Source organism: Rhamphochromis sp. 'chilingali' (assembly GCF_963969265.1).
Source record: "Rhamphochromis sp. 'chilingali' genome assembly, chromosome: 6".
NCBI lineage: Eukaryota > Metazoa > Chordata > Actinopteri > Cichliformes > Cichlidae > Rhamphochromis > Rhamphochromis sp. 'chilingali'.
In genome coordinates this window covers 36,865,801-36,878,691 of record NC_137933.1, presented here as the reverse complement: position 1 = coordinate 36,878,691, position 12,891 = coordinate 36,865,801, and the positions used below count along the sequence as shown (strand labels likewise).

At 39.5% G+C, this 12,891-nt stretch overlaps 1 protein-coding gene across 3 annotated transcripts; it reads left to right on the top strand.

The window, feature by feature from the left end:
• Positions 1-6,309: 6,309 nt before the first annotated feature.
• LOC308398927 (uncharacterized protein) lies at positions 6,310-12,755 on the top strand. 3 transcript variants are annotated; one of them, XR_013972036.1, is made up of 6 exons: positions 6,310-7,475; positions 9,008-9,155; positions 10,770-10,904; positions 11,082-11,175; positions 11,774-11,937; positions 12,013-12,755. XR_013972036.1 is itself a non-coding variant. In XM_080885820.1 (6 exons), exons 2-6 carry the CDS (start codon positions 7,435-7,437, stop codon positions 11,670-11,672), a joined length of 459 nt encoding a protein of 152 aa, XP_080741946.1. In that variant the 5' UTR covers positions 6,310-7,206; positions 7,360-7,434; the 3' UTR covers positions 11,673-11,701. The 3 variants fall into 3 exon arrangements, 2 of the variants coding, with proteins under 2 accessions (XP_080741946.1, XP_080741945.1); XM_080885820.1 differs by lacking the exons at positions 11,774-11,937; positions 12,013-12,755 and adding an exon at positions 11,632-11,701 and having other exon boundaries at positions 6,310-7,206; positions 7,360-7,475; XM_080885819.1 differs by lacking the exons at positions 11,774-11,937; positions 12,013-12,755 and adding an exon at positions 11,632-11,701.
• The last annotated feature ends 136 nt before the right edge of the window (positions 12,756-12,891 follow it).

The window sequence follows — 12,891 nt, the reverse complement described above, 5'->3', positions numbered from 1 at the left end:
TCAGGGGGAGCACACTCCCCCTCGTTGAAGAGCTCCCCCACTCAACCCGCATCCCCCGAAAACAGCTAACCCCAGATAAGGCAGCATGATGTATCCCGAGATAACAGGACTGGGACATCTAAATAAAGGTGTGAAACAATCGCCTTCAAAAGGTTATCAATTAACTTTAACCAAAATTAGGACCACTCGGTGCGGCAAGAGTTAATAGTTATTAGTCTCAACACCCAAGGATAATTAGAAGAGCATGACTGATATGATGCAACTGAGATTTGGTTACACTTAACTTTTGCAAAACACAAATAAAACCTAATGAAAATGGCGAAACGTTTAAAACCCTGGTGCAGAGATTGGCAAATCTGACCAGGAAAAGTATGAGATGGATTGTCAGGACAGTCAGCGTTAAAGCCACTTTTGACAGTCCATACTAGGATGGCATTGGACATCTTGGGGGTGGGAAGGGGTTGGTGTGACCAAGGTGTGGTTTGGCTTGTTGTATGTATATTTGAGATCATATGGCTCTGGATGGACCGGTTACCAGGGCATGGAAGGAGGACAGACTCATTAAAGGAGGAGAAGGAACTTGCTGGGATTGGAGATCCTCTGGGTGAGTGGTTGATTAAAAGCATGCATAAAATAGAAGTTATCTGTTGTTATTGATTGGTAATAGATTGATAATTGGCCACATTTACAGCTGTATTGACTTGTTGTGGACGTAGTCGACTTCAGGTTTAAACACTCTCATTAACAGGTTGAAAATAGTGATATTAAAGGAAGAGTATGCAGCGCCACCCTGTCAGACGCCAGTGATGGTGGAGCTCACTGATGAATCAGGTGAGCTGGATTCATGGCTGATTCAAAACTAAGATCCCCCTGCTGTGGTCAGTAAGGGGAGAAAAGGGGGAAATAAAATCAAGAATTAAAGAGGCATTTATAAACGTTTAGGTGTCAAGTGAAACGGGACAAAAGGGGGTGTTATACTGTTATTTTCAATGTCAGCATTATTATTGTATGAGAATCATGCAACAAGCATTGCATCGATGATCATTTATTGAAGCTTTTGACCTTATACTAACATCTGTGTTCCTGTGATTGTTATAACTTCTGATGAATCTTCTATTTACAGGTGTTAGGATAATGATATAATTTTTCATTGCAGGTGTAACCACGATCATTTTTATACATATTGCAACTTGTTGCTCATTGTAGAGTTGTGCTCAAGTTAATAAGGGTTAAAAGCTACAGTCAGCGCGAATGTCTGACTGATCTATTGAGGGGAAAGGCTTCGAGCATGGAGGGCCGCACGCGCTTACAAAACACTGATATCATGTTATTCTTTGTGATCTTTTCTTAAATTATGTCTTTAAGGTTAGTTTAAATAGTGGCAGTTAATTAAACGAGATTCATTAAAATATTAAATACCTGAGTCAGAACGTTACACGCGGATCACCTTAAGAGTCTGGGAAACTTTGTAGCTGCCTAATTTTTTTTTTGAATGTTCTAGCTCCGTTGATTTGACACATTGGAATGTGTCAAAAAAGGGGGGGAAGGTTGAGCTTTAACATCAAACCAGGATTATTTGAACATTTTATAACTTCATTTGTGTCTTTAATAATTTAGGAATGGTAAAGCTTAAGCTAATAGCGGTCCGAGAAGACGGACCTTTTAGAGAATCAGTGAAAAAGCATAAACTATCACTTTCATGTTTAATCATTACTCATTGAAATGAACTGAATAGCGTTTAGAAGATTTGTTAATTTTTTGTCTTTTGTTAAAAAGAGGGGTTTCAATAATTTTCAGACACACCTTGCAAATGTGCTTATAACGAGTTGGCACTCGGCCTTTTGAAGGTCAGAAGCTTCGTTCGGCGTGACTGTCCGGACTGATAAAGTGTAAGAAATGCCTTGAGTGCGGAGGGCTAAATGCAAACATGCTTACACACACATAAGATATGATTAGAATAAGTCCCTGGGACATTCTGAATGTTTTAGACCAATTCTGAATCACTAGAAGGTCAGTAGATAATAACATTAGATTATTAGGGTTAGGAAGAGAGGTGTTTTGGTTTTCTGTCTCTTACAGAGAAAGGAACAGACACCAGACGAGGTCACAGAGATGCGAGGACCCTCCGTAGCAGAGTCAGACACAGTGACTGCCGAGACATCAACTGGGTCCAAGGGTCATGGCGTTTGGGCTCCAGCTAGTCACCACAAAAGGATGGATCCCATAAACACAGCAATAACCATGAAGGGGTTGGCGGAAATCCGGGAACACCAGACCAACGAAGTTCGAGAGGCTTTTGGGCAAAAAGGGGACACCTTCCTGTTCCTTTTTCTGGAGAATACACAGATCGTTGTTTGAAATCGGAGCAGAATAATCCCCTGATCTGTGTTACGACTGAAGGGTTGTCTAACCCCTAAGGTTGAGGAATTAAGAGCAGAGGATCACCCAACTGGACGACACTGGTAGCTGCAGCAATAAAATAAAGGTTAAGAGCTCTTCGGACAGAGGTTCTAGTCTACGTCTGAATGGTATCAGGGAACACCAAATAAAGCTGTGGGAGAACAGGGGAGTGTCATCTGGACCTGCTATCCTTGTAGTAATAGTTTGTCTTGCACCTGACTTGCGCAAACACAGAGGTCATCTTACATATGGTTTGCCCCTCAGGGGGACAAAGGACCTCGGGAGTGAGAAGAGATGAACCCGGCCACACTGGGCTACAGGGTGTTTGTGAGGTCATTATTCTAATGACCTCATCAGGGGGAATTGTAAAATTATGATATTATTTTATGCCATGTTATACCCCTAATTAAAGATTGTGAATTATTATGTAGTTTTAGTTTGCATTATTCTCCTGAATTAGAAGAAGCTGATAACTATTGCATTAGTTAAACTGATTTGCATTACATTAAATTGCTGACTTGTTGTGAATGAATGATATTGTTTTATGATGCATTATATTGCTGAGTTATAAGAAATACTGTTCGCAGAAGGTTATTGTCTAATTTGTCTGAGTAGAAGAGAACAGAGTGTGCTGGAGTTTTCTGCCCCATTTCAGCAGGAGCAGATAAACAGGGAGCCAAGGTCGTAGCTTAGGCGCTGGGTGAGAGAGAGCATGTGAATGTTTAGGCTTTTTATGATAAGGTGGAGGCACCAGAGGTTATAAAAGTTTGAGCAATGCTCCACCATTTTGAGATTTTGAGGCTGTCTGCATCAGTGTCCATCTCCCACGTGTGTGATCATTAAATCATCGTTTGACTCAACCCGGCCGGACCAGTGTTGTTATTGTGGTTTTTTCTCTTGTCTCCATCCCCAATATTTTGAACCTTAACAGGTACAAAACAAATGCCTCTGGTGGGAGCTCCGTTTACATTCCCTTTATGTTACAACAAAAAATAACATTAAAACGGCGATGGTCAGAAAACTGTTGCTCCATGTCCTGCTTGCTTACCTAACCTTTTACCCACACCCCTCCGCATGCGGGCCAAATATACACCCCCTTTACGACATCTATCAACACTTTACAACAACAACAGACTAACAAAGCAGGATTAATTTATGGAGCACAGCCTATTACATTATAACATAAAATGATCAAGATTATAATAGAAACTTAAAGATCATGACAAATACTTAACTATGGCATGATGTAACTGAGTAAAATATTGGCCTGGACTTGGCTCCAACAATCATTATGCGAACATCTGTTGTGTCACAGAACCAAATTCACTGGAAGAGGCTATGTCAAGTCCAAATGCAAAGGAGTGGAAAGAAGCAGCTGATTTGGAATATGAGTCACTGCTGGAAAATGGCACATGGGATTTAGTGGAGCTACCAAAGGATCGCAAAGCAGTTGGATCAAAATGGGTCTTTAAAGTTAAGCATCACAGTGATGGACAAGTGGAAAGATACAAGTGCAGACTTGTTGCCAAAGGCTATTCACAGATTTATGGTGCAGACTATGATGAAACATTCTCTCCAGTTGTACGATTTGGTTCAATTCGTACATTGTTATCATTTGCTGTGCAAAACAATCTAAATGCGCATCAAATGGATGTCGTGACTGCATTCTTGAATGGACACCTGGAAGAGGAAATCTACATGGAGAAGCCAGAGGGTTACATCAAACCTGGGCAGGAACATCAAGTGTGCAAACTAAACAAGTCAATATATGGACTGAAGCAGTCTCCACGTTGCTGGAGCAAAGCTTTTACAGAGTTCATGAAAAGCATTGGTTTTACACAGAGTACTTCAGATCAGTGTGTGTTTGTTAGAACAGGTCAGGAGTTGGAAATATTGGCTATTGATGATCTGATTTTGATTACAGAATCAGCAGAGAGCATGAAGAACTTAAAGGAAACTCTGAAGAAACACTACAAAATGAAGGACATGGGTGAGCTATCCTACATTCTGGGCATCTCAGTGGTCCAAGACAAGGCCAAAAACCATGTTGTGCTTCATCAGAGACAGTATATTGAAAACATACTACAAAAGTATGGAGTGGACAGTGCCAATCCAGTAGCAACTCCAGCTGACACAAATGTCAAATTAAGAAAGAGTGATGATGTCAGTAAACCTGCAAACCCAAGCATGTATCAGTCAATGGTTGGAAGTTTATTGTATTCTGCCATAGCCACACGACCAGATATAGCGCAAGCAGTGAGTGTGTTGTCAAGATTCAATGCAAACCCAAACACTACACACCTTACAGCTGTGAAAAGAATCCTGAGATATTTGAAAGGAACTCTAAACCTGGGACTCAAATATCAAAGAACAGAAACAGGAACCTTGGTTGGGTATTCAGATGCTGATTGGGCAGGTGATCAGGATGATCGACGTTCTACAACTGGAAACATCTTTCTACTTGCAGGAGGTGCAGTTAGTTGGCTTAGCAAGAAACAAGCAACAGTTGCACTTTCAACTGCAGAGGCTGAGTATATTGCTTTGAGCCAAGCTGCACAAGAAGGAGTTTGGTAACCAAACCACTGCCTAGACAAAAGTTTGAGTATCTCAGAGGGAAGATTGGACTGTGTTCAGTTTAAAAGGGTTATCATATACTTAACATGCCTATACTATGCTTATGTTAAGATGGCGAGCATTTAACTGTAATGAAGAATAATAGTTTTGTCTAAGATTAACACAGTACTTTTTTGTGTGAGTTCAAAACAAAAGAGAAAATGTTTATTTTCTAGTAACACTGTGATATAGGTGCATTTTTTTTTTAAAGAAATAAGCAATGGCAGTCAAGTAAGTGAACTCCATGGTAAAATTAAGTGGGATTGTTGTAATAGTAATTTTACAATGTATGTTGAAGGGATATTACTGCCCTCTGTTGGCGTGTCTGTGCATTACATGCAATAAAAGGGGTTCCTTAAAAACATCAATGGCGGCCCACTACGATTATTTATACCATATGCGAAAGCACATCACATACCAGAGGATATATGTGCACATTGTGTGATTTCAAAAATTAAAATAAAGTGCAGCAGCCTACAAGGAAGAGAGTAACCATGCTAAAAAATTGATATGCTCTTTCACTACTCAGGGATTCATGTTTGGACAGATGGCCACAGTGTCACAATTCTCTGGTTAACCTACCAATGATAAATCATCCATTTCACCAGAACAAAATTTTACTAATATTACATGACAATATTCACTGTAAGCTGTAACACCTGCAAACTGTAATTTTATGGCAAGCTAAAATATCAGTAAGTTGGACACCAAATCTACTCATAGCGTTATTTAAAAATGAAGGCTGTAAAAGCAATTCTCTCTCTCATACACACACATAACTCTCTAGACGAATAATATATGAATGTTTTAAGTCTGACTGAATAAAACAAGTCTTGTAATACTTTTCTATGTTGAGCATTTGCATACTTTTGGCCAAGCTACTATTCAGTGAAGACGTGTCTCTAATCAGTTTTTATCATTCTAAAATTGTATAAATTCTAGTTCTTCTAACGTGTTTCCTTTTTACGTTTTATGTTTTATTTCACTATTATTATTATTTCACACATTCCAAAACATTTTCGTTGTTAACTCCGACTGTTGCAAGCTTACGTGTAGGCAACCCCCCCCTGTTCTCAGAAGGGCTCTCACACACACACACACACACACACACACCATCCCTTTGCACTCCCTACATGAAACGTCCCTCTTCTTTAACATTTCGGCTAACCTGGCCTCTTCCACATCCGACGTATATCCCTGAATCGCTAATTCTACCTCCTCCTCCGGCCCGCACGAGCTGCGGCAGCAGAACTTGTGGTGACAAACATATCAGTAAGTTTTGCACATTTTGCTGCGTTCACTCGAAGGCTTTCCCCCCTTTTTTTCTCGGAATTTTCTGCACCCCCATTGCGTTTTATTTTTTTGTTGTTGTTTTTTTTTTTTAATTTGTCCATTTGTCCAAATGCCACTCCTCTCCAGCTCAAATTGATGGCGGTTTTTCGCTTCTTCACTTGTATTTCGAAATAATCGAAGGCGGGTATTTCGAAGTCGCAAAGGAATGACGTCACAAGAAGGTGATTGGTCACTTGCAATGTTGAACCTGGAACAACATTAATTATGATGATGTGGGAACAATGCTGACACGAGGAAATCAGATCGTCCCAAATGGATAACCTAGGTTAAAAAGGGGAGGGAGGGACAGACCGAGGAGGGCTGAGAGATTTCGTTCGATAAGCCCAATGTCTTTCAAGAAAATCAACCAATGGTACGTCGCGGTCGCAAAAGAAATTATAATATACTTTTTGGGGTAAATTATGATAGCCCTGGGCAGGCCCACAGGCGTACGCCAGATAGCTAGTCCAGACCTGGCTCACAGAATTAGTTCTCAATATCGCGTTAGTTTGGATTTTTTTAAATAATAGCCATTTGAAATGTCGTTTACTAGCTTTTGTATAAATTGAGAATGCGAATAAACTGACTATTCCAGAATTTCACTTTCACCTTTATTTTGAAATTGGGCCTTAAGTTCTCTTACCGTAATATTTAGGACACACACAACTCCAAACATGCACCCCCTGCACTGACTGTGCTTCTAAAACTGGAGGCTGGTTTGAGGAAATCCTCATCTGAACCCACCTGTGATGTCCAGTCCTGAGGCATAAGGGTCACAGGACAGACCAACCTCTCTGATAAGGTCTCAGGCAAACCAGATGTCGAAATATTTGCGCAGTGAAATTTGGCTACCTGTGGTAAGTAAGGAAAATATTAACCTGACAGCTTGAACATGTTCTTCCCGTGATACCTACCTACATCCATCTAGTGTCAAGCAGTTTTCCTTTTCTCATTCTTCCTAATCACCTCCTGGGCTCTATAGGCGTATTTTCTCTAGAGTTTTTGTTTTTTCAGGGAGCAGGTCAAGTTCCTGATAAATACCCCAAACTTTGAAAACGCCACCTACTGACCAATCATTTCTCAGGAAAGATGGTGTTAGCAGATAATCCGAGGACCGCTGTGTGGAGATGGTAAGAAGGTATCTCTTTTTAACAAACTGTCTAAAACTGACGATTTGCGTGATTAGTAGAGAAAATTCCGAATCAGAAGAGAGAACTTTTTCCTTTATTTAGGTCTAAGTAAAATACTATTTTTAAAGTAGTTTAATTTGCTCTAGACCAGGGGTGCCCAATCCCGGTCCTCGAGAGCTACCGTCCTGCAGCTTTTAGATGCATCCCTACTCCAACACAGCTGAATCAAATGAATGGCTTGTTATCAGGCCTTTGCCAAACACGATGGCATGCTGAAGAGGTAATCAAACCATTTGAATCAGCTGTGTTGGAGTAGGGATGCATCTAAAAGCTGCAGGACGGTAGCTCTCGAGGACCGGGATTGGGCACCCCTGCTCTAGACCATTAAAAAAAATCATAAAAGAGCACAAGAGACTTCCTCCCGTGCCTAAGTGAAATAACAGTGTCACTGATTAGGCATTTACCCCAAAGTCATATTTACTTGTTATTCCCAGTAAATATGCAGCTCTGGATCTGTCCCCGTTTGACAGTCATCCTCGATTGGAAAAAACCTGTTGTTACGTCCCCTGGCTAGTCTAGGGGGTTGAAGGGACGAACATAAAGGTGGATAGAGAAGGAGGAGCCAAGATGGTAAGTGTAGAAGGTCTATTTAATGCTGGTGATGAGATTTGGGTTCAGACTGAGGTATAACGTCAGGGAGAGCCATGGCCAACATAACAAACAAAACATCCCTGATGTAGAAATAAAAGAAACTTACCTAACTCCAAAGAAACAAAATATACAACCTATAACCATAACCTACCTAACAACACATAAACAGGAGAAAACAGAGTGTCAAAACAAAAGGCAGCTCTCCCCTACAAGCAGTCTGAACATGAAAAACAACAATGTTCATACAAGTTACAAAGGCATGCAAGCCTGCACGGGTATGGCAACCAAAATGGCCAGAGGGCACAGAAGCACAGCTCCACAGGCATTAAGTAGTGCTTTGCTGATTACCAATTAGCCAGACTCTGCGCAGCATCCAATCAGGACAGAGGAGGTGGAGCCTAGACAAAACAAAGGGTTAGTAGGGAGAAGAGACATCCTCCTGGGGGATGTAACACCTATAATAACCAGCGTCTCGTGTTCTTATTGGGATAAGTGAAGCCACACAATAAAAAGATGCACCCAGTATGTCAAACTTGATTCTTATGACTGGCGTAGACTTGCAAGTTGAGTTAAACATATTCAAAAAAGCCTACTTTCACTAAAAGACTTGTGCTGTAGTTACTATATCGACCCTCACACTATCTCCTTCAGATGTTGCTGACGTTGGTACGCAAAGGTCTCTGATTCCCATTTCTTTACACTCATTTATCATATACTGTATTACTAATGCATAATAGACCTAGTTTATGAAATTTGTATTTGAGCCAAAGATTCATCAAAAATTAGACTATACTGTCCACATCAAATGTAGGATGTTTTAATCATGGAAAAAGACTTGATTTGTTGTTTAAATGAGACCACTGAGTGTGAGTGTCTGACAGGTTTCAGAGACTCTGGAAGGAAGAAGTGGCAAAGAGAGGCCCGGAGAAGGCCTCGCTAGTTCGTGTGGCCCTGCGCTTTCTGAGAACCAGGCTGATTCGGTCGACTGCTGTTTCCGTCTTTGTGGCATTGTCATTATTTCTCGGGCCTGTGAGTTATCTGTCTTACAATATATAATACACTGCTCCAAAAAATGAAGGAGAATTTTATAATTAGAGTATAACGCCAACTAGGATAAAGCTCTGGGATATTTATCTAGTCAGTTAAGTAGCAGAGGGGGTTATTCATCACTTTCAACTGCTTTGGTATTAAGGGTAAGTTAAGTAGCTGTATGTTGGCCAACAGAATTATGTTATGTGTATATAAGCATGCATAAGAGCATTCAGTGTGATTGTTTTCCCCATCTTTAAACATTATAAGGAACTATGCCTTTATTTGTCTGTAATTTTTAACATGAATGTTCAACTCTAGCAGAATTGGTCAGAGCAAAAAATATTATTGAAGGTAAAGAGAACTGGCAAACTTTTTCTCTCACAGGATTTAGAAAAAAGAAAAAGGAACAACTAAAGTTGGTGGGTTACATCCAGGCTACTAATTGTACCACTACCCTAATCTCTGCCACCTTTGCCACCGTTCTGACCCTCTTTATACACCCCGTGATAGGCTTGCCACTTTGTGCAGCTAGTGTGAGTACCACAGAAGTACAGCAGTAATGACAAATTTTAAATGTGGTTTACCACAAATTGAAATTTTCCTGTATTTTTCTTTATTTCCAGGCCTTTACCACTTTTGCCATCTTCATCTTCATGAGTTACTGCATTGCTCTTATGTTTATGTCTGTGAAGTGGATAATTGAAGCTGGAGTGTCACTAAAATGATTAAGGGTAGATATACTGTAAAGGCTTGCTTTTCCTCCTCCCAGAGGGAGGGCGTGTGTATGGGTTCTGTTTGTCAGTTACTTAGCAGTCTAGCAGTTTTAAATTTATCGTTTTCAAATTTTGTGTGATGTTAGATCTTAATAAGAGCTTAAGCATATTTAATTTTGGTGATAATTGGGTCAAGGTTGCTCACACCTACTGTTAAAATTGGTAAAAACTTTATATTACCCAGAATTTTTTATGGACTGTCTTCAAAGCTTCATAAAAATACATTACACCTTTGGGGACTTGAGTAACTATATTGGTTAAACAATGTTGACTTTGACCTCCCAGAAATCATATGGAGTAATATATAAAAAGTGCACTCTCGCTCACCTTCAACTTTAATTTATTCTGCACATTTTGACTGCTTTGTCCCCCTCCCTGGATCAACTGTTCTCACACTTTGTTCATCAGCAGTCTTCAGAGTCCACTGAAGGTTGTTCCCTATGAGCAAAGTATAGTGTGCATTGGCTTTCATCAGGAATTGAAAGAGTCTGCTGAAAGGGAATTTCAGGTGGCCAGAGCAGGGCTTCTAGGGACTAATCTAAAAGCAGTCATACTTGAAGCAGTGCAGTCTTCCCTGAAAAGGCCACCTTCAAGAAATATAGAAATATAAACCTGTTTAGGTTTTAGCTTTGCTTTTATAGGCAGTCTTGGAACTTCTTGGTCACACCTGGTATATAATCTAAATAAATCACTGTGCTGTGATTGTTGAAACTTAAACTTAATGGTATTGTTTTAATCACAAATTGTGAACCATTTTGGTAAGTCACTCCACTTCAGATGCAACAAGAGTGTTTGGGGGGGGGCATTTCTCACAGCTGTCTTAACTTGTGTCTTTTAGTATTTGGAGTTCTGTGATGGCATCTTGGTTCTGGAGGATGGTGAGGTTCAGGAGGCTGGAAACCATCAAGCCCTGATGAATGCAAATGGGCGCTATGCTCAACTCATCAGCAACTACCAGATGGAAGAGTCTAAAGTAAGGATTTCACACAAACTGCAGTACAAATGTTTGTAGCTCTGTTACTCTTACTGTTCAGTTAGCTCAAAAGCCTTAGTATCAGTTCTTTGTTGCTTTGAATTCACTGAGTTCTGTAAGCTTTATTATGTTAAGTATGCAGACCTAACTGTGAAACTGTTATTGTTCTCTTTTCAGAAGCAGATGGAAGATGAAGTGATGTCCCTGGATCCTGCCAACTTGAATGAATCTGAGCTCAGACCTGGTGAAGATGTTGGAATGATGAACAACGGTATAAAAAACATGAGCATGAAATTATTATTATTATTATTATTATTATTATTATTATTATTATTATTATTATTATTATTATATGATTTGTAATGCACTATTTAATTCATGGTGAACTATGAAGACACATGTAAGAAATGTTTGGAATAACGGAGATGCTATGGGACAGGTGCACCATTGTGGCACATTTCTCAAAGTCCATGTGTGACAGTGTCTGTGCCTTCAATCTAGCTGTCATGATATGACTCTGTTAGCTACTTTAACTTTTATTGATGTCTTAGAACTTAGAAAATAACTGCATTTTGTGCAGGTTTATGTTCATATTGGAAGAGAGATATCGGGTGAAACTGAAGAGCTTAAAAAGTTGTGCTGTCCGAGTATAGTGTTCATTGATTGTTTTTATAATCTCTAAAATATCTATAATCTGACCATATATCTATCTTTATCAACTCTCTAGAGATACAACTGTATACCCCAAAAATTGGATCCGTTCAATAAGTACACTGATGAGGAGATCTGGAGAGAAGTTGTTTCTTTCCATGTGCTCCTCCTTAAATCAGTACTTTCCTGCAGTAACAGAGGCTCATATTGTCTGATAGATCATTCTTTTGGATGAAGCCACAGCCTCCACAGATCCAGAAACAGATGCTCTGATCCAAAAGACAGTCAAAGAGGCCTTTCAAGACAGCACTGTGCTCACCTAGCACATCGCATCAACACAGTGATGAATGCAGATCGTATTCTAGTCATGAACAATGGACAGGTAACAAAGACGGTTAGACAAAATTAATCCGTATATGATCTTCAGCCTCAACTTACCAAGTGTTCTCTTTGACAGGTGGCAGAATTGGACCACCCAGATGTCCTGAACCAAAGGCCAGAGTCTCTGTTCTCTTCTCTCCTGGCTGCTTCTAAAACAATGAAGAGATGAACTGGTGTAAAGCTGTGATATCAAATAAGCACAGTAATCCCTGTAATGTAATACATTTACACAACATATTTTAATGTTAATGAAAAGGCAGTGTAACCTTTTTATAATTTTGATCAGTCACAAACATATTGGAGTATGTCGACCTGTCCCTCACACTTGGCTGCTATTTAGTTTTTGCTTGTTTAGTTCTCTGTTTTATTAGGTTTAAGCAGCAAAGCTTTTTTAAGCTTGATCATCAAGTTAACCATTAGGTTCAGGTTTAGGTTAAAATGTACTTTCACAGTATAAAACATCACAGCATTTCCCATTAGTATTCACATGCACTGTACACAGTTGTCTGATGTCTCTGAAATAATATTGCTCTGTTTATTACCAATAACTACTGATGATGCTGCCCTATTTTAAATGACAAGAAGGCAGAGGAGGGTACACAATGGTGAGAAATGATGAACATTCACTTATCAGTATTTTATTATTTCTCTATTTAGATAAGCAGGATGTGTTTTTGTTTTTCAACCTCGAAGTTTTTATAAATAGTGCATTTTACTTTTTACTTAATTGCATGTTAAATGTTTCATGGCTTTAAATAGAAGTGAACACGAGTTTTTTTTAATGTAAGTTTTAAATCTATTGTGTAAGTAGGGACAACTCACTTAAAAAAAAAAAACATGGTGAGGGCTAACCTAATAGTTACGTAGGTTTTTAGGTTTAATTTAAAAACGTAATTAGTTGATGTAGTAGCAGACAAGCTCACAAGAACCTTAAAAGAACCTTTTGATGGGTGCA